The sequence below is a fragment of the Bombus huntii genome, chromosome 2, assembly GCF_024542735.1.
Source record: "Bombus huntii isolate Logan2020A chromosome 2, iyBomHunt1.1, whole genome shotgun sequence".
Classification (NCBI taxonomy): Eukaryota; Metazoa; Arthropoda; class Insecta; order Hymenoptera; family Apidae; genus Bombus; species Bombus huntii.
The window spans coordinates 13,027,771-13,048,463 of record NC_066239.1 but is presented as its reverse complement, the minus strand read 5'-3'; the positions used below and the strand labels follow the sequence as shown (position 1 = coordinate 13,048,463).

The 20,693-nt window shown below is 35.2% G+C and overlaps 1 protein-coding gene across 1 annotated transcript in view; it reads right to left on the bottom strand.

Annotated features, from left to right (window-relative positions):
• LOC126877046 (synaptotagmin-10-like) overlaps positions 1–20,693 on the bottom strand; it is a 55,888-nt gene that overhangs the window by 7,512 nt on the left and 27,683 nt on the right. Inside the window, exons 2-9 of the mRNA XM_050639889.1 lie at positions 7,407–7,669; positions 6,433–6,576; positions 5,976–6,104; positions 2,330–2,484; positions 2,029–2,197; positions 1,536–1,656; positions 548–719; positions 259–459 (exon numbers count right to left, since the gene is read on the bottom strand). Coding sequence (XP_050495846.1) covers positions 259–459; positions 548–719; positions 1,536–1,656; positions 2,029–2,197; positions 2,330–2,484; positions 5,976–6,104; positions 6,433–6,576; positions 7,407–7,669 — 1,354 coding nt within the window. The remainder of the gene's footprint in view (positions 1–258; positions 460–547; positions 720–1,535; positions 1,657–2,028; positions 2,198–2,329; positions 2,485–5,975; positions 6,105–6,432; positions 6,577–7,406; positions 7,670–20,693) is intronic.

The window sequence follows — 20,693 nt, the reverse complement described above, 5'->3', positions numbered from 1 at the left end:
AATCGTCTTTAAAGACTTTCTTAGTCAAAATATCTTTCCAATTTTACTATTTAAAGAAAAAGAAATTGAAAGAAGAATCAAAATGCCAAAATCTCATTACTAGTATGGAACTTCTTTTTTAGTTAAATATCTTAATTTGATCCTATTTTAAAATATCAAATATACAAAGAGTCTTTATTTCTACTCAAAGCTAAACATGTTAACCAACTCCCAATTAAAATTACTTTGACAAATTCAAAAAGCTATTCATTCACTTACCTGCTGTTCAAGCAACTCAGACTCACTGGAAGAGGTTCCGAACTCACAGCTGGAATATGGCCAGGAACCGTTTCCATCAGTGGATACCATTGCGTCACCGGTTTCCTTGGATTCTCCAGCATTTTTAGCCATTGTTCGCGTCCAATACCAATGAAATCAGCGCCAATCGCTGTGCAGCCCATTAATTCGTTCGAACCGATTCTACGAAGGAAATCAGGTCGTAGCCGATCGTTGATTGATCTGCGATCGAAACTGCGTTTCACGAAAAACGCATTTCTGTACCGCTTACCTGTCGTAATCGATTACTTTTACTATGAGACTGACGTCCTCGATGTTTTCCGCCGGTACGTCGAACACCAAGATCTCGTTGTACACGGGAAACAACGTGTTCTTTTTCACAGATGTCTTCTTCTTTTTGATTCGTCTGTCCTGGCACAGCAGGTACACCTTCACGTATGGGTCTAAAAATGTCGCACGTTAGGTATTTTCTGCATGTTATTGCAGGAATAGAGAGAGAATGGTTGTTGGAATATTGATTCTCTGTGCGTTTTCTTTTTTTTTTTTTTTTTTTTTTATATAATGGCATGGGACGTGAGAATGGTGCTGGTTAAGACGTGAAGTGTAGTTTTTAGGAGAATATGTTAAGTGATGTATTATAGCGAACTTTATGATAGAGGAACATCGTGTTGAGAGAGTGTGTGGTTCTCTTTTTTACGTGAGTCACTGTTGGTTCACGATAAAAGTTCAACTTATGAAACAAACGACAATATTCTTTGTAATTCTTTCGTTCGAGTTGTTAGCAAAATAGTGGAAGTGTTACTTTTCTCTAATGAGAGAGTATAATGTAAATTTCTCATTCGGATTAGCGAACGTTCTTCTGAAACATTTGTCGGAGCACGTATTAATAATTCAAAATAAGAGAAATGTTTAATTTTATGACATTTTCTATCGCGACGAGAATGCATACATTTTTTAACATTTTATAAATCTTGTATTCTCATGTCGTTCATCACTTCCTCTTATATTGAATGCAATTTTGTACTATATGTATATATAATATGCTATAATTCTATTTATATAACCCGAGGGTATCAAATTATTTTTAAACAGGCAAATCACATTACATACTCAGTCATATAAGGATAAAAATTGTGGCTTGTTGCCTAAAATAAACAATTTAATATATAACGTAGTCGCACTTATCGACGCAAAAAATTTCACGTCACGCATTTTACCGCTTATCGACGATCGCGAGGGAACAGTTCCAAGCAAATTACCTGACGATCCTGTTATATCCATAGCTTTCAAGTTTCTCGCTTTAATTACAGTCACTGTTAGCCGGCCAGCAGTCGGTAGGTAGCAGAGCGACAGCATCAATTTTCCCAAGTCCACTTTGTCCTAAAGGAACGTGCAAAAACCGGTTCAGTTTCTAAAGTACAGGAGGCTAAGATGATGTCCAAAGTCGAGGTCAAAGTATAGACCTCGTGAATTTTTTGCCGCAACTAGGACAGATATTACTCTGCTATCTTCTACTTTTCGTGTATCTTTCTTTTTCTTTAAATACATTTTTAGATACTAAAGCAAAGAGCGTGAGTTCTATTTTCATTTAATTTAGATTCATATCCATTCTTTCTTCTCTTTATAGAAATATTATCGTACTCTAAGTGAAACTATGAAATTTTAAAACGCGCTGAAATACTGAAACACGCGGTCAAAGTATTTCAATAAAATCAAATGATAAAAAACACGTTTCAGTGACATATTCGCTACCTGCATGGCGCACAGAATGTCCATCGTATACTCAATCTCTTGTTCGAGGTCGGTGCAGTCCAGCAGTTCCTTCCATACCACTTGCCCGATTAAATCGTTCCGGGAAAATCGATCGAAGTCGTAAACGGAAAACTGAAGATACTGCTCCCTCAGTTCTTCATACGATACACTGATGGCAGATAATTGTATTGGTATCATGAAAAGTCCACATGTAAGATGATAATTTATAAAACTACAAATGGTCCAGGAATTTTTCTTTTAATACAATTATTTTAAAATTTGTTCGATCGCGTGTGCTAACCTGAATATAAAAGTTTCGTTGAACACGGGATTTAGATTCTTTCGATGCACTTTCGTCTGATACTTCTTCTTTCGGTCTGGTAAAAGATACACTTTAACATAAGGATCGCTGCTACCTGTCACATCCTTCACTGGTAATTCTCGAGCTTCTAGAATCTGTAAGGGATATTATATTTTTGGATTACAGTGATTGCTTAAAATATTTCCAAACGTTCTTTCCTTTGATACGTATATCTTAATTAACTTGGTTGAAACGTATCGAAAGAACTGTCAATAAAGGGAACTGGTATCAAATGATCGAGCATGTCGATCTGATTTAAAAGATCCCATTAAAAAACGTACATGTATGCAAATGATTTTTTGTTCTTCATAGGTATAATATGATGGTGATTTGAACTGCCTGTTGGATAATAAAGTAACGAAGATAAGTAATAAAGATAATAAGAATCTAATTTGAAACGACTTGCAAAAGTAGGTATTGAATATAGTGTATAACGGAAACTCATATAAATATATTTCGATGTAATATTGAGAGACTGGTCATCTGTTCCATCTGTCTGGAATTGTGAAGCTACTTGGTATGCAGAAAACTGTGAAACCGATCCGTTTGAAGGGAAGTGTATTGTATGTATGGAAATGTGCAAGATTGATGTCAGCTGTGTCTCGAATAAAAATTTAAGTAGATTGAGTTGATATCTCTGTATATCTGCTGCTACTTATTAAGCTACTGAGAAGACATTAACTTAAGGCAATGGTTATTAAATGTTATACATTCAAAGGGATTCGCTTAAATTTGTATCTAGGACCTGAAAAATACAAGTACCCGTTCCGAAAATTAAACAAAAGAAATAAAAGATTCGCAGCACATAAAAAGTATTAAAGATAGTAAAACTTTTAACTTTTAAAGATAGTAAAAAACTGAATTTTGAACAAAAAGCCGATAGAATAAATTCTTTACAATACTTGACAATTCCTCGAATAATAAATGGATGCATAATGCGACAGTGTTCCTAATTCCCATCTTATTCAACCTAATGCCATTTAATCTGGAATATTATTACAATCGCGCAGCGATGGAAGGGTTGACGAAAAAGAGGGAAATAAAAAAATTCAGGTCCCGGTAGGTTTTGCCAGCGTTCCTTTATACTTTCGTCCTCGACTAAATTTATGAATGAGACCGATTACGTGGCATGCATACATCCAGTCGCGTTTACATTTCTGTGCCACGAGACGTGGGTTCCGCCCTGTTTAGAACGAATTCAATCACCTTCAATTCCATTTTGTGAACTCTAACACGTCGACACGTTATTTATTAGTCAAACAGCGACGACAGAGTTACGATAGCATCGGGTGCTAATCTAACCAAGAACACTGTCCATCATAGTACCATCACGTAGATACTTTATTATCATTATCGAATAGCTCACACTAAATATGGCGACCAGGTAATTAGCTCGCTCGAGTGCAATTGCGAGTTGAATTTACCTACACACGTATAGCATCACGAAAACGTTCTCATTCTGACAGTCTCTGTAATAGAATCGGTGTCCTCACATTGACGATCTATTTTCAGCGTTCGCCACAATGGTGGTTGTTCGAACGAGTGGGTCAATTATGCACCGTGGAATAGTGTAATTGTCGTTTCCATTACTTGGAATATTACTTTTATTTCTTGGAAGCTTCAAAGTTTTTCGCAATAATTGTATCATGTATATATGTATATGTGCGCATCTGATTTTTACACGAGAGTAATTTTTGGTTTCAAACAGTACGTGTTGAAGGTATCGGGATAGAGTTTAATACTTCTACTTCTTCCTACTTCTTCCCCTTTTAAAGGGTTGATGATTTAAAGATAACCTGAATGTCCTTATCAATGTTCATATTTCCTCAAGGTTTTTAAAATTGATCATATTTATTAAGATAAAAGTATTCTTTAGAGTTGCACCGACTAGGGTTTTGGCCGACTAGTCGTCTCTGTCGATCATTTTCAAACATCGCTCCAAAACGCGTCAAGTTTATAATATAAGGAACCTAAGAAAAAGATTTTTTAACATTATTCGTTAGATTTATTTTATTACGTCTTGTTTCGTCTTTTAGAAGGGTTTTTTAATTAAGAAATTAAAATTAAGAAATAATGGGCAATGCTTCTAGTTAATTGGTACTTATTTAGTTTCTCTCAATGAATACTAATTATTATTTTTAATCTTTTATGTTACGTACAAATATGTATCCATAAGGAAGTATACTACATATTAAAAACAATTAAAATTATGTTAATAACATAAAGAAACATTGTATTTTGATTTCTATGCTTCATCAAATTATTAGTAAAATCAAAAATTTAAGACCGATCAATCAGCCTTTTTCGCCGACGATTAGTCACCGATTAATTGCAGACTACAAAAATAACCGACTATCCGGTAACTAGTCGGTATATCCCTAGTATTCTGTTACATTTAGTTTGCATTGTTAATTCATGTATTCACTACTCATTTACTCTACACTCGATATTCCAGAAGCTATTTTACTAATAATATGTTAACAACATCTACTACCGATAACCTACAAATATCCGCTTAAGTTCCATAATTGATTTCAGTACAGATTCTCTATTGGAAAACCAGTTCTTAGGTAATACCACTCTTGGCTATGAATATTCAGTGCAGGATTAGTACCTAGATTCGAGAAGGAATTATGTATTGAGAAGAGCGGTGATCGTTCTTTGACGTAAATCATCGATGAAGGACACGAATCGTTCGCGTAAGGATGAATACCAAATGAATTTTGATTCGATCGGATTATGCATCATCGATTCGTTTATGCATCCCCGTCTTTATCTATCTTGAAAATTTTTTCTCGGATGCGTCACGACCTTGGATGAATGTGCAGTTTAATTGAAGCGGCTGCACGTGATCGAACGTATCCTAAATCGAGAACAATATGATTTTGAAACAAACGATGAAACTAGAGCGCGCATGTCGGTCATCGTGCCAATAAAAAGAATTTTCTGTGTTCCACGTTGATTTCGCGAGGTACGTGCGTCGCTTTGGAAAAAAGCTCGGCACCAGCTTCCGTCGATAGAGACACTCGATATAAAGGAATAAGAGCGTGACTACCAGGCACGTACAGCGGTTTTCGATACGCCGATAACTGTGTTCGTGGTCGGATCACTGCTGCGTCGCGTCGCGGCACGATAGTTTAATTTCGTGCCTCGTGCCTTGCCTTCAAGAATTAATGGCTTAAAAGGTGTTTTAATTTTGAGTTCGGGTGCTTATACTTTTGTTAGTAGTGAATTAGCAGATCTGAGGTTGAAACGATGAAGAAGGGAAGCAAAGATGGGGAGAAATTCCTTGAGATCAATAACTCTACAAATATTAATCAGTCATTCAGAGGGGCGTGGTTTATCTGTCAGTAATTATAATTACTCCAATATTTCTCTCTGTGAAGTTAATACAGCCAACGACGTAAATCGAAATACTCTTCGCTTGTCTCAAGAAGTAGACCGCGGAAAGTTAGATCTTAATCCTCGGGGCATAACTTAAGCAACACTAACAATGACAACTCCAGTTGTACCTGGAATGCTTTCATGATATATACGAATGACTGCAAACAAAATATAGGTCCAGTTGGAATATCGTAAAACTCACTTTGACCACAAGACCCTCCATCTCCTTGTCATAGCGTAAAGCAAAATGTAGCTTGCCAGCGTATTCCATCTCCGTGGTACTGCAACTATCCGCGTCCTCTTGTCCCAGCTCCTTTTTGTAAAGTTCCGGCTGCAAATGCGGAGACGCACGTTTAAAACTTCCATGAAACTGAATTTGCTAGTTTGTTTCATTTGTCTGCACGTCGCTTCGTTGGTACATTGTCTAGTCTGTGTCAAATTCTTTCGGAAGATCGTTCGAAGAAAAAACTTCTATTAAATCGTTTAAATTTTTTGACGTTACTATTGTTTATATTGTTGTTACTATTGTTGTATTGCTTTTAGTTTCTTCGTTTAAAATCAAATTTTTCCTTTAGAATTCTGTGATAGATTTTCTGATTAACTGTATTTCACTTCTATAAAAGTAAGAAATAAAAGGGATTTACTAATGCTAAGCGTACCTTGATTAAGCCAAGGCTGGAATCGCTACGATTCTCCAGACTGCAAATGCTAAACTTAATCGGTAGATCGAGACGATGGGAGAGTTGTCTTTGAAAACTCTGGTGTCTCATCGGTACAATGGGTAGGGTCGTCTGGCGCAATACCTATAAACAAGCCACAGCGTAACACGTTCATTGCGTCTTAATATCTCAGGAGTTTATCCTGAAAGTCGACCGCCTCTTCGTTAGCTGCTCAATTAACAACTTTCTTCGGTAATGTTTCGCTACTTGAAATTTCCATTTACGCGTTTCGGTATTGTTACAAGCAAACTTTGCGCGGTAAACAAACTAGACAGTGGAATAATCTTTTTAATATAATTTTCGTATATAATACCTACAAGGAAGAAAGATGGTTACTTGAATTTCTAAATTTTATTTTCTTAAGAAAATAATTTTGCTGAAATTGAATTGAAGCTTGAGTGCTAAGAAAAGTAATACTCAAGCGATATTCGAAAGTATCTTCGAGTTTCGTAAAAACCTGTCTATTAATTTTCTTTTAAGTTCAGTACTTTTTATTCTTATTAACGGCTTCATAACTTCGCCGTAGTTCCTAGTGTTTTTGCTGTAGGATATTAATGATGGATAGTAGATGAGATCAACTGACGTTATCAAGTGAAAAATAAGATTGCTATCCCTGTAGAGTGTTCGATTTGCGTATTACGTCGTAATCTTCGTTATCTTTAAATAAAGCGAATATCGACATACAAAGATGCGGAAGTTTTCTATATTCTTTGATTTTGAATGTATATTTAAAATTCTTCGAATATTCTTAAACATTATTCGTATCTACAGCATACGCAAAGTAAAACTTCGCACTACTCTCTTCTAGACTAATAAATTCATATTCATAATCGGTACACATGAAGCGTATTCATAGTACATAAAGAAAAGAAGAAAGCAGCTCGTTTCTACTGTACACATATTATCGCTCATACCTTTTTGCTATCTTTTTGCTCTTGGACGTACTCGTGAGTGATTGGCTCTGATTGGAGATCCGGCAGAGAATGACTGATACGTATAGCGTTTTGTTGCGATAGGTCGCTCTCAGCGTCTTGCTCCTTCATGTGCCGTCTCACCCTCATTAACCATCGCCAGGTAGAAGAACATTGGAAGCTCACGGCGGCTAACAGTAATAGAGCCATCAACGCTACTCCCGTTCCAACCAGCAGCTGATACGGAAACGTTTCCGTCCATTCTTCTGCGAGAAAATTCACAGGACATTAACACGGAACAATTTCTTCTAAAGAAAACGCAACAATCCCTCTCATATGTTCTTTTTTTCTTTTTTATTCGTTAGATTTCGCTTTCAATTAAACCACCATGATTCATTGACGGACGGTTAATAGAAAAGACTTTGAGGTAATATAACGAAATTCAACGTTAATTACCAGACATAGACACGTTCAAAGGCCTAAGCTCGTAGTTAATTAAATTAGACAAGAGACAGTGAGATAAGGCGCCTAACGGAGCTAAAAATTTTAATCAAGGGAAGGAATGTCTTTTCGTCTAGAGATTAGCAAAGCACGCGAGGAACTCACGAAATTAGTATACCAGTTAAATCGAATAAGCTGTTACATGGTATCGATCGATAGTGGAAGATAGACACCATCCAGATCCTTAATTGCGCAACTTTGGATAATTTCGAGTTGTGTGAAACAGTGTTTAGAACGGTTTCTCGATAAGATAATTACATTTTTTGAAGAATTGAGAGAATTCTAATGAAATGAGTAGCACGGCAAATAAAGAATATTTTCCAGTATCGATTTAAATCTGGAAGATAAATACAGTGAACACGATCAAACATTTTAATTCGTATGGATCAACAATAGATACACTTCAATACGGTTGAAGATCTACCTAATGACGAAAGAATAAAATTACATTGTTCTATCTTCCAATTTTAAGATAGTTGATCATTTCGATATAAATGAACGTCACGAATTTCATGTTTCTCTGTTATGTAATTAATTAAAAATACAAATCCACCAAGAAAAAGAAGTAGGAACATTCTTTGATAAATCGCGACATAATAAAACATTCCCAAAGTTGCTCGTTTTGCCTAACAAGCGCCTTCACTCACGGCAAAGAAAGGAACGAAAAAAGAAACAGAAAAGAGCGTAGGTAAAATGTTTATTGTCCATGCCTTTTAAGCCTACAATATGTCACACGGTGAGTCATTTAAAGTCCGACGGCAAAAAGTCATAGATGATTTTCGCAACGTCGGCAGAAGTTGATGCAGATGAAGAATAACGCTTCGTTTAAAGCACATGCACAGTGATTAATGTAACATATAGCGTTGCGAGTCGCCCACGAGAAAATGAGAGCCAGATGGATTTTCGCACGCGCTAAAACATGGACTACGTTTCTATTTTGGGGAATTTGATATTGATACATAAAATGTAACAAAAATTTACTCAAAAATTAAAGCTGGTTCTGTAGGATGTATTTAGGTAAAATTGATGAAAATTGGAAGAGAATGTGCGCTTTAAAAGTAGATATATTTTACTATAGCTAGGATGAATAATTATATTATATTTATTATAATTACAATCAATAATTAGATCCAAGACAGCTGTGAATTTGTCAGATTTAATATACAGAGTTCCACACACATACATACACACACGCTTAGTAGTTTCTCCATCACAATATACGGTCATGAGCTGCTCATGCCTGCGTTAGACACATCTTCACATAAACGAGTCTCGAGTAGAAGAGCGTTTTGTTCTGCCGTCTTTATTAATCGTGTCTTCAACGCCCATAATGACAGGAACTCGTCGCAACCACCTGGATCGTATAATAATACAACGAGCGCCTCGAATAATGCAAATAGAATGAGTTTCCAACGGGTAGGATGCTTCATTAGGCGTTCGCGTGTCCGCATCGTTTTGACGAACAATGATTTTCCCACTACATCAGCGGATGTCGACGCCTTCAGGTTTTAAACTTGGTTCCCTACTTCTGAGAATTTGTATCCTCTACTTTAGGTTTTTGCATTGTGATTACTGGGATCCTGTGAGTGACTCATCAGCGTAGTAGGTATTTAATCGTAGGCTTATTCGACACTTCGAAAGAGATTATATAATTATAATTTCTAAAAAATTAAATATTTAAATATTTTACATTTATTTACCTACGTGGTTAGGGTATTTAGTTTCAATCTAGTTAGCGTCGGTGAGACTATGTGTAAGTACGGTATTGCCGAGTTGGGTAACAAAAAAAGAAGTATTGGTAATAGTTAAATGATTTGCTATATTTATTTCTTGTTGTTCCAAGACAAGACAATGTTTCAAGGATAGGGTTGCTTCAAGCTTGTTACCGAAGGTAAAATACGATACAGATTTATTAAGTGAACATCGGGATTCAGTGATGTTTTAAAAGTAATTATTATTTAATTTTTAAATAAGATGTTAATTTGTATTAATTTTGTTCTTATTAATGTTTTGCTAACGTGTTATGTAATTTATTGATCCAAACCATTTTCTACAGTAATCAATTAGAGATAACTGTCATGACCTTGTCTAATATAAGCCTCTAATCCTGATTGAGGGACATCTTTTGGATGCATTATGTTTAATACCAAGCTATTCGGGGCACCTAATTTACTAATATAGAATGGCCTCGAACAATCTTAATTAAGCTATTTTATGATATGTAGGAAGAGATGTTTGAAAAATTTTACTTCCTAAAAGATTTAACGTAATTAGAATAAAATGGAAACCTATCTAACTTGATAACTAAGAAACTCATTAACGGAAGAGACCTAGTAACGCGCTTCACACGGAATGGCAACTCTCATCTTTTGTGAACCGTAGGAGGATTAACAAGCGATCGAGTATATTAAAAATGACTATAACTTGATACTTAAATCTGATTCCTTCTATATATTCTTTTTTAACTAGTAAAGCTAAATACAATTGTTACGGGCAATGGTTAACGGGAAAATCTGCAGAGAGGTTGAAGTACGACTAATCGGATTAATACAATCAAATCGATTTTCCAACTCGTCGATTTTCTTTATTATCCAGATTTGTTTTAATTAGCCGTCTTCATTATTCGAAAGATTTGTATCAATCAGCGATATTGATCAATATAAAGTCTGTTAGTTAATTATAAAAAGTAGAGATTTGAGAAATGGAGAAAAGGAGAAATAGAAATGGAGAGAAATATTAGAGAATATTTCGAGGTTTAAATAAATTTGAATGCTTAGGAGTTTAGAGAAATTCTATAATTAGAGCATTCAGCTTCTTTGAAGTTAATCTACCCTGTGTAACAGACTTTTTCCTTAATATTAATTTAGGAAACGTATATGTAGTCATGAAATTTCAGTAGCTTTTTAAAAATAAATCTTAATTGTTTCAAATAAAGAATTCATTACATTTCAGTATGGATGATTTGTGCGAATCAGAATTTATTCTATTCTATACAATTTTTTGCGTCGAACTCTCTATGACACGATATCTGCATTTTTATAAATTTCATTGCGCTTTTACATAAATCCTCAGGTTATACGCATGTCAATACAAAAATGTATTCGATGCTCGTATATCATATATACAGCCATTTTAAAATAAAATATCGATTCCGCGGCAAGACAAAAGCAACGCGTACAACCATCACACAAATATTGTTTTTGGAATCGGTGAGGATGCTACCGTATGATTGATTGGATTAGAACGATTGAGCCGATATATGAGCCTGGATTTTTCGTTTGTTGGATGTACCTTTTATCGAACTAAACAATCCGGATTATCAACTCTACAATTTTTATATAAATACGGCTGTTTCAGCGATTTATTTAATATACGAGAATCGTTTCGGACGCGTATGTAAACTTAAAATTTAAAAACTTAAAATCATTCCTAAAAATTGCGGCTAGAAAAGGAGTGGCCGACCAACCGAGTAGATCGTACTTCGAGCCCTAAATTTGTAGGACAATTTAAAACAACGTATGAACAGTTCATATTTTTTGATTGATAAATATATATTTATCGTTTGTTAATAAATTCATCTTTAGTGGATTTGGAGTTCAAATTAGAATTACTATGTAACTATAATAGGTACAGTTATCTCGATTAAAACCATATGAGTACCTTGCATATTACGATATAATTTTCATACAATATACTACATCCTAATTAAAATGAAAATTTAATTTATTGTCCTGTTTAAATTTAATAATTTACTCAAATATTTGGATCTCGCACAAGAAACAAACTGTATCGGATACACAGATTTCTAATGCAAGGTTAAGTAGCATGTAACACTTGCGAAACATAAATTGCCCTATTTAAATAAACAATCCTTTAATTACATAGCCCAACACGACTAAAAATAATTACAACCTATTCGATCCGATATTGTTACGAATTACGTGCGACCATGTTGTTCCCTGTATTCATAATGATTGTAAATTTGTGTGTCACTGAATGTATAAATACACGAAGATTTGCAATCACCGCATTTACACAGGCCCGTTATAGGCGGTCATAGGTAGTCCATGTAGCAAGGACTTTTTCCAAGAATATACTACGATAAACCAGAATATCATCCATCAAACGGCACTTTCGTTTTTCTTTCCAATTCCTACGACTTTTTACGATAAATCTACGCTTTTAGACTGCACTTGGAAATTTAAAAAAAGAACGTACATACAATTGTTTATTTATCCAAAGGAAATTTTAGGTTGATGATTCGATGAAACACTCCCAGTTTGGGAATCATAATGCATAAAATTTACGGTGTATATATATATAACTTTTTATGATTTCTAGATAGGAATCATAACAGTAAATGGGTTAAGTTATCGTTCGTAATAAAATCGAATATCGATAAAGCCGTATCGGTATTCCGGGAATCAGTGTTCCACTCTCTCTCGCGTCTTCAATAAGTTTCCTACACCCTTCTGACTTCCACTGGTTTGTTTTTCACCCTATCGTAACGAATCGGTAATCGCGAAGCCACGCACCAGAAGGTCGTAAAAAGCTTGAACAGCTGAGTTCTACCAAGGTCTCTTCATTCTTCTTATCTAGTGGAGCAAGGTAGCGATGATCGCATGACGAAGGTGATAATGTGCGTAAGTTTGGGCGTAAACTCGATTTACGGCCCATTCGTTCGAGAATCGCGGTCTCGAATGCCATAGCATCTCTGCGTGCACGCCTAAGTGATTGATGCTAGCGAATTACGTCTTTACCCGCCTCTTAATATTCGTTTGCAACAGGGTGAACACGGTCCAGCCTGCATTTTTTAGTAGTAGCAAAGCTCTCCGAGGCCATTTTCTGACCCATCCCCGCTCACCATCTTGATGTATATCGCTCGGTGTGCGGTGCAACAGTTACGAGAGTTACGAGTCGTTTCGCAAGAGGATATTTTATTTTCGTCGACTAAGAGGGAATAGTTGAGAGGAAAAAGCTCGAGTTACTTTTACAGTCGATGTAGGCGCCAGCTATTTCAACGTGGAAATCGTTGAGACGCAGTCGAGGGATACATAACTGGTGCAAAGGTAAAGCTAAATAGTTCAATAGTTCTAAATTATTTTCTGCTCTCTTTGTATCATTACGTAACGTATCAACTTGAGTTGCTTGTAATTGCATCTCTTCTTATAACTGAGTTTGACTGAATTCGAAATTTAATTATTATATTATGGGAAGATTTCAACTACAATATATGCTATTAACACATTCTATACTGAAATTACAAAGCTTGGACATTCCTAGGTGTTCTTACCAAAAATGCTGTAAAGGATAAGGCTCTTACACGAGACCACCAACGAGATCATAAGCAAAGTCAGTTTATAAAATTAGTTTATGTCCATTTAATTTTTAATTTCTTTTATGAAATCCATCCGTCCTATTAAAATACTTTGTACACGACAACAATCTTGACACCTTACAATACACGATACCTCTGTCTCACATACAGACTGGCTTTTTAAAATGGTATCCGTCAGCGATAAATTTCCGTGCAATACCCTTTACAGTTGTTCTTTCCACAGGACGTTACAGTATATCTCCACTTTAGATTTATTGGGTGCTGAAATTCTTCACTTAACTCGCGAAATTAAAAAAGAAAAGGAGAGTTGGAAAGAGTATAAAATTCGTAACGCATGATTTTTCTTAAACTAGGTCGCTATTTTAATAAAGTTTCATATTCAGTCATATCCGGTATCAATGGAGTCCCTATTGAGTTGGAATATTATGACAAAGCGTTGGAAACATCGAGTCCCGGAAGTCATTACATGCTCGGAAAACGTACTGCATGGCTTTCCAGTGATATTTCAAATTGCCTAGTCATATGGTCCACCTTCCATTTGCGCAAATTCCCCGCCATACAGCCGTTCAATTATCGATTATCCTAGCTTTTTTCATCTTCCGCGTGGATTACATACCAGCCTTGACCCTCGCATCCCGGTTGCGTAGGTGGCAAGGTTATATGGGCTGGTTTGTGCGTTGCACAGACACCTTACCATGGTAACGCGCAAATTTTTACCCTCTGCACCTAGTTCCAATTAAGCGGAACTTCACGAAGTATTTATGATAAACGTCCAGATTAAAGAGATATATTATATGTAAAGAGAGTTCAAGTAGATACAATAAAATGATCGAGTTTCACGGTACTGATGCAGGTTGGAATTCCGTTAATTTCTGTGTTATAGTTTAAAGTAATTTATTTTCTATTAATTTTTCTATTACAGTTCTCGAAACAATTGCTTGATCATCTATCACCCTTGTTTAATTTTTATAAAAATATCTTAGTCAATGAAATTATTGATAAATTTCTTCATCTTGTCGAATGAAAAATATTCTGTCGATATAAAATTTAAGTCAATATTTGCAAATATAGGATTTCATCTCTTTCGTGACCGAACTGTTTTTTAATCAAATTACGACTCTAAAATTCAGCTACAGTGGTTATGAAGAAACGAAATTGGAACGATCCCTTTTTGATAGAAAACTCGTGATAAGACGATATTGGCCAATCGATCGAGAAATACAAAATACAAGCTATGTTTGAATTGGATATTTCAGATAGATTTTCATGACCATGACACGTGACGCACTGATCACTGTGTGACGAAATGTTCACGACCCTGACCTTACCTTTCTAACGTGCGCTGTAATCTACAAGAGGTTAGCTGGACTGTCACGTTTCACTTGCATCATCTGGGACATCGGACAATTTGATCGGCGACCTTTCGACCTACTATATTTCGTTTGTTCTTCGTCACGATTTTTCTGAGACCTTTAGGGACGATAATAAAAGTAGATTCGATGTAATTCGATTGATTCGATTTAATCTGATATCTTGGATTTTATTTAGATAGCTTGAAGAAGAATATTTTACAATATGTCAAATATTATCCATATTATCTATATTTATATTATATGTACGTATATATATATTGTTATACCGACAAAGTTTGGAAAGCGTAATTCTTCAACTTAATTAATTGGTAGCTTAATTGGAAGAAGCAATTTATGGAATAGCGAATTTGGATATTAATTATTGTGCGCGAGAATTTATGAAGTGAATATAATTTAATTCCGTTGTCTTTGTAACACGACATGAATATGTAATGAGTTGTTAAACGAATAATAAGTCTTTGCCTTTGTAAATAGTAGTGGATGATATATTGTAAAAAAAGAAAAGACGAATTCGTATAAAATTAATCAGCGATGTATAGTGAGAAAAACAATCATATTTTATTGTTAAAAAATATTTGTTTTTCGTTATACTTTGTATCATAATCAAAATATTGATTTTTATTACTTAAATTGTTTGCAATATCGAGAAGTATATTAAACAATAGATAAATGATTTAAAAGAAAAACTACGAAGTGCTATTTATCTTCCATTGAAAGACAATTTTAGAAAGTTACATAAAATATTAGATATGATAATGCAGTCATTAAAACTTGAGAAAGAAATTACTTGAAATTTCTCATGAAGCATTATCGTTAATCGAAAACCAATAACGAACAGTAAAATACCATTTATTATTTTCAGGTTATATATTTCACATTGAGAGGCAATTTCAAAAAGATAGAAGTACTAAATATTGCAATACAATCAATAAAATTTGATAAAAGATAACTTGGAATTTCTCATAAAATATTCCTGTTAACTGACAATCAACAATAAACTCCAAAATGTTATTTATCATTCCCTCGTATATATTTTTCATCAGAAAGCAATTTAACAAAAATTATATAAGACATTAAAAAGTATTAATTAATATTACTAAAGTATAGTATTTCTAAATGTTCTCAAACTGAAATCTATCATTCGCTCTATTACAATTTATATTCGTTTGAAATTTCACTTGCATGCGATATTGGACACGATTCGAAAGCATCAACGGCGCGAAGTCGTGCGTGTAATCGAGCCAATTAAAATTCAAACGTGGGTCACGCGACAGATTTGTACCTTTTCGTCCGCACGAGAAACGATAATCACAGAGATGAAGAAGATTTCAATGTCGTATGCGGATGATGTTAACAATGTCAACTTATCGTCAAAGAATAATCCAGGAACACTCCGAATATCCAAGAACGACTCTGCGGAGGAGGAACCTGTCGAGTCGAGTTTCAAACCGTGGCGCGTGTTTATCAATCATGTTGACAGCTATCACGGCAGAAAACTGGTCGATGTAAGCGTGAAAAGTTCACATTTGAACTTTATCAAAAGTTTTCATTCAAAAAAATTTATGGGGTCACTGTAATTTTACCAAAGATTTAATGTTAGTACAGCATTTAGATAGAATAATTTTGATACAGGTTATTACGAATGAGGTTATTATGATTTTGCCAACGATGAGATAAAAGTAATTTTTGTACGAGATATACACGTGAAACAAAATTTTTTCAAGCCACGTGCAGTTTTTTTTCAGAAAAACTCTTTATATTTTGATAAAATGCAAATCGAATTTTCATTTGAAAATAATTTTGTATTTGAACTCCACCCGCGATCCTTTAAAATTTAATTCAGTTCCAAGAAATATTAATCCGGCGATAAAAGTGTTAAATATCTGATAAAAAGCTTTCATTTCATCATAAAAAGGTGTGACTATAATGATGTGGAAAGCGTGCTATAAACTAGCACATAAATAAAAAATATGCTATAAAAATATACATGTTATAAAATATACATACTTCTTCCTACATAAAAACTCATATATATCGTTTTGCATACATTCTGGTTGATGGTTGCATGCATTTATATAATATACCGGGTGTTCCGCTTAATCTCGATAGTCATGAAATATTTCAATTTAATAGTACAGTAAGGAATAAGCTCAAAGAAGTTTTAGAATGATAAATAATATCTTAAGATTCGTTTCAGAATTTTAATGTCAATTTTTTAAATATACAATACAAAACCTATATCGTTTTCCATTCCATAAAAACATGGAACAGATCATAATAAAATAAACTCAACGACATTCCATAATGTATCGTTTTATTTTAAACTTTTAAAGCGAAACATTTAGTTCCTCTTCAAATCGTAGAGACCATAAGAATTAAACTAAAAACACACATTTTAACATGTACTGGTATTGATTAATCATTTGAAATAAAAACACAAAGAAAAATATTATGAATTGAGGATTCGAAAGATATGCAACTATCGAAGGTCGAAGGAAGACAAGGTGGAGAACTAAGGTGAAAGAGTAAGGTCTCAGACTTTCTTTCATAACACCCCATATGCATGTCTCATGGTATCGATTTCGAATTAGTTCTAGCATATCCTCTTTAAACATCCTCCAGGTAGAATCTTTTTTTAACAACCGAGTGCAACGTTGGTTCCCCTTTGCCGGATAAGTGCTTGCAAATTACAGGCAAATTGTGTGTCAGTGAATTTGCGGTCGCGAATTGATCGATAGTCGTCGGTAACATCTAAGCGACTAGAGCTTACTTTCTCCGCGGCGCGTTCAAGCAATTAAGTAGAAAATGCAAATAATTCTCGTGACTGTGTACCTGGGACAAGGCGCGATATGACTTGCTCAGATACGGTATAATTTAACGTAACCTCGAATAAGTATTTCACATGCATTTTAGATCAAATGGTGTTTCCCACAAGATATGGGTTTGCGGTCCTTTATTGGGCATCCTGGTACAAGCTGTGCGTAAATATTCCATCAGGAGACCGTAAATTATTGAGCAAATTTGAGTATCGTGTGTTCAAAATTTAAGGAAGAAGGAATTGAAATACCGAGCGATTTTAGAGAAACGAACTAAGTTGAAATTAGATATAAGTCATACAGTGGAAAATTATTATAAAATATTCTGAAAACATTGTTTTCTATATAGTGGTATGGTATCATGGTATTCTATATAGAATTTAGTCCAATTTTATTCGAATATTGTTCGGGTATTACGCTAGGTTAATTATCAATTACCAACGTAATGCGGGATTTCATTCTACATTTTCATTAAATCTATGAAATTGTTTATGAAATTAAAATATCAACAGTAGGAGTTTGAGGAATTTGTTAATATTTTAATACCTGCGTGAAATAATTATGTAGTTGGGATCGTGGTAGTTCGCGAAAGATGGATTATTCATGTACCGTGCATACGTGACTGTTGTGCAGAATCTCGTGAATGGTGAATGAATTTTCAATCGACAATACTGTTCGTTTAACAGGAAACGGAGTTAAGATAAAAGAAGGACACCATTTTGCTTCCTATGCTCTAATTTTTCTCTATTCTTTAGGGAGACAAATTAATTGGTGTGTCCGTATGTGATTCACCGATCTTTAAATTCACTCAAATGACAAAAGATTTATATTTTGATACCAAAACTTTCAGACCTATTATAATATATATGTAAATGAACAAAACATAAAGAGTTTTGAGCAAATTTTCTAGAGAAAAGTTTATCGCTCTTATTATAATCCAGCAATGGATATATTTTATCCCCATACTTTGTTTCGTACTCATAAAAAACGACGGAAACATAAAAGTCGTCGATACAGACGCAATATCTATAATGAAGCTATTATCCGCATTAAAGAGGCTACGATTCCACATTCTAAACAAGATCGTTCTACGTTGTCTGCTAAAAATAAACCAATCAATTATCTCATACATATAGATCGCATCAAAACGTACTATAATTATTTTTAATGTAGGAAGCAACAAAAAGAATGTTCCCATTCAATTAATTTAGTACAAGCAGGAAGTATACTGAGTTTCACAGCGAACCGCTTAATTGTAGCGCGCGCGTGAGCATACCTATACAATCAAATTTCCATGCGAACTACTCTTCCTAGAATAAATTACGCATCTCTTTTAAAGGTAACAATCGATAGGTCATTATTCTTGTATCCATTCGTGCCCCCTGGCCATGATATAATTCGATTCTCGATTGGTGACCCGTCAAAAAGTCGAACGAGAGAAACTACAAATCGAATTTCTTGCGCCATAAACTTGGGGAACACGATCGAAAAAGGTCAGTTTCAGAGCCAAATACCGTTAATTAAATGGCCTTTTGACCGATTAGATTTAATCGGGAATCCCGTCGGAAACTGCTAACTACGCTCATTTTAAACGGAAATCGCTCTTTTTGCTGCGTCATTGATACACCGGATGCAATAATCGTCTTTCTATCAGCGTAGCGCAATAAAGTTCTTTGATGAAAGGTCCTTTCCCGAAACTGAAGTGAAAGATCGATACATAAGATAACGCCGAACTGGTGATACGAAACGGAGAGATTTATGAAGAAAAGAACGTGAATCCGTAGAATGAAGTTTTTTTTATCAAGATTTGTCGTTTTTACTGTTGAGATTGGAAATTTATGCATCCTATGCTTTAAACATATTATTATGCATATTGTGCGCCAATTATATACAAAATTTGAAAGCTGAGTGGTTAAACCAATTATTTTCACCTCCTCTTAGCTTAGCGGGTATTATCATACATAATCGAAACCCCGTGGGAAGAGAAGATGCATGACGAATTACTCGTCGCCGGATGCTCTGAATTTACATCCTCCAGGCAATACTATTAAAACACTAAGATGTGGATGATATATATGTTTGTTGGATAAAAAATATTTCTTCCGTCATTCCATATTATTTCATACTTCACTCCTTAAACAGATGGAAAAGAATACAAATGGAAAAAAGAGAACAAAATTTAATATGGAAAAAATATCACTCTATATCTTCTAGTTATTTTTTCATACAGAATCACTTGCTATCGTATCATGCTTTCAGTTTAGTAACATTATGCGGATCGACGCCCGTACACACGTAGCATCTTTCTTTTCAACATCGCTAGCAATTAAATTCTTCTTTCTCAGCTCTTATCGGATCGTGTATACGTTAATCCACAAGGGGAAGATTTGGGAGAGGAGGAGGAAGAAGAACTGGGAGTAGAGGAGGAGGAGCAAGAGCGAAAAGAAAGGTTGGAACAAACTATGAATCTTGTTGCAGGGGATGTAAAGCTTCAAGATTTAGCGGACTCGCCGAGAAAGTATGAAGTGATTGGAACAATTTCGTCTCCAGAGGTAAACGACACTCGCAACCCCCTTTTAGCGCGATTAACGCTTGACTGCTTTCCCCCCCATGCTGCGCCACCATCTACAGTTCCCAAAGACTGGGATTTTTCGGTAAATTTATTTTTCTACACCGTCGCGACAGTCGGGGAAAGTGTTTCTATCGACCCCTTATTCCGTGCAATCATTTCTCGCGGTAGGTACGAAACGATATTAAACGACCAATTTCGCGATATTCTTTTCGTTCGCTTTCTGCTCATACAAATTCAATGTTCCACTCCCTCGCCAAGTCTCTGGAAGACGCTTTTCTTGTGACCCCCCTCGGTTGGTTATTTGTCAAGTTTTCTTTCGAGTTTCCTTTTAACTCCATTCTAACACTTAAAAATGGTAGGAGAAACCCTCCTGTATATTTCAATTCGTTTTTATTGCGTGGAATTTCTTCCTTTCTGCCCTTTCAGCATTCTGCGCCAGAGGACGTGGTTATGATTATAAAAGACGCGAGGAATAGGGATGCGCTTCTGCAGGAGCTGATGAAGTGCGGCATCGTGATATACGATATCACTCAGGATCAGGGACAGGTCGAAGAGACTCGATGGGCACTGAAATGTTAGTAGTCGCGAGAAGTGTCGGTTGAATTTCACGTATTAATCGTATCGAGCTCGCAAACGGCCAGCAATGGCGCGAAAGCTCCGCCCAGATTGTAACACGAGTCGTTATTCCGC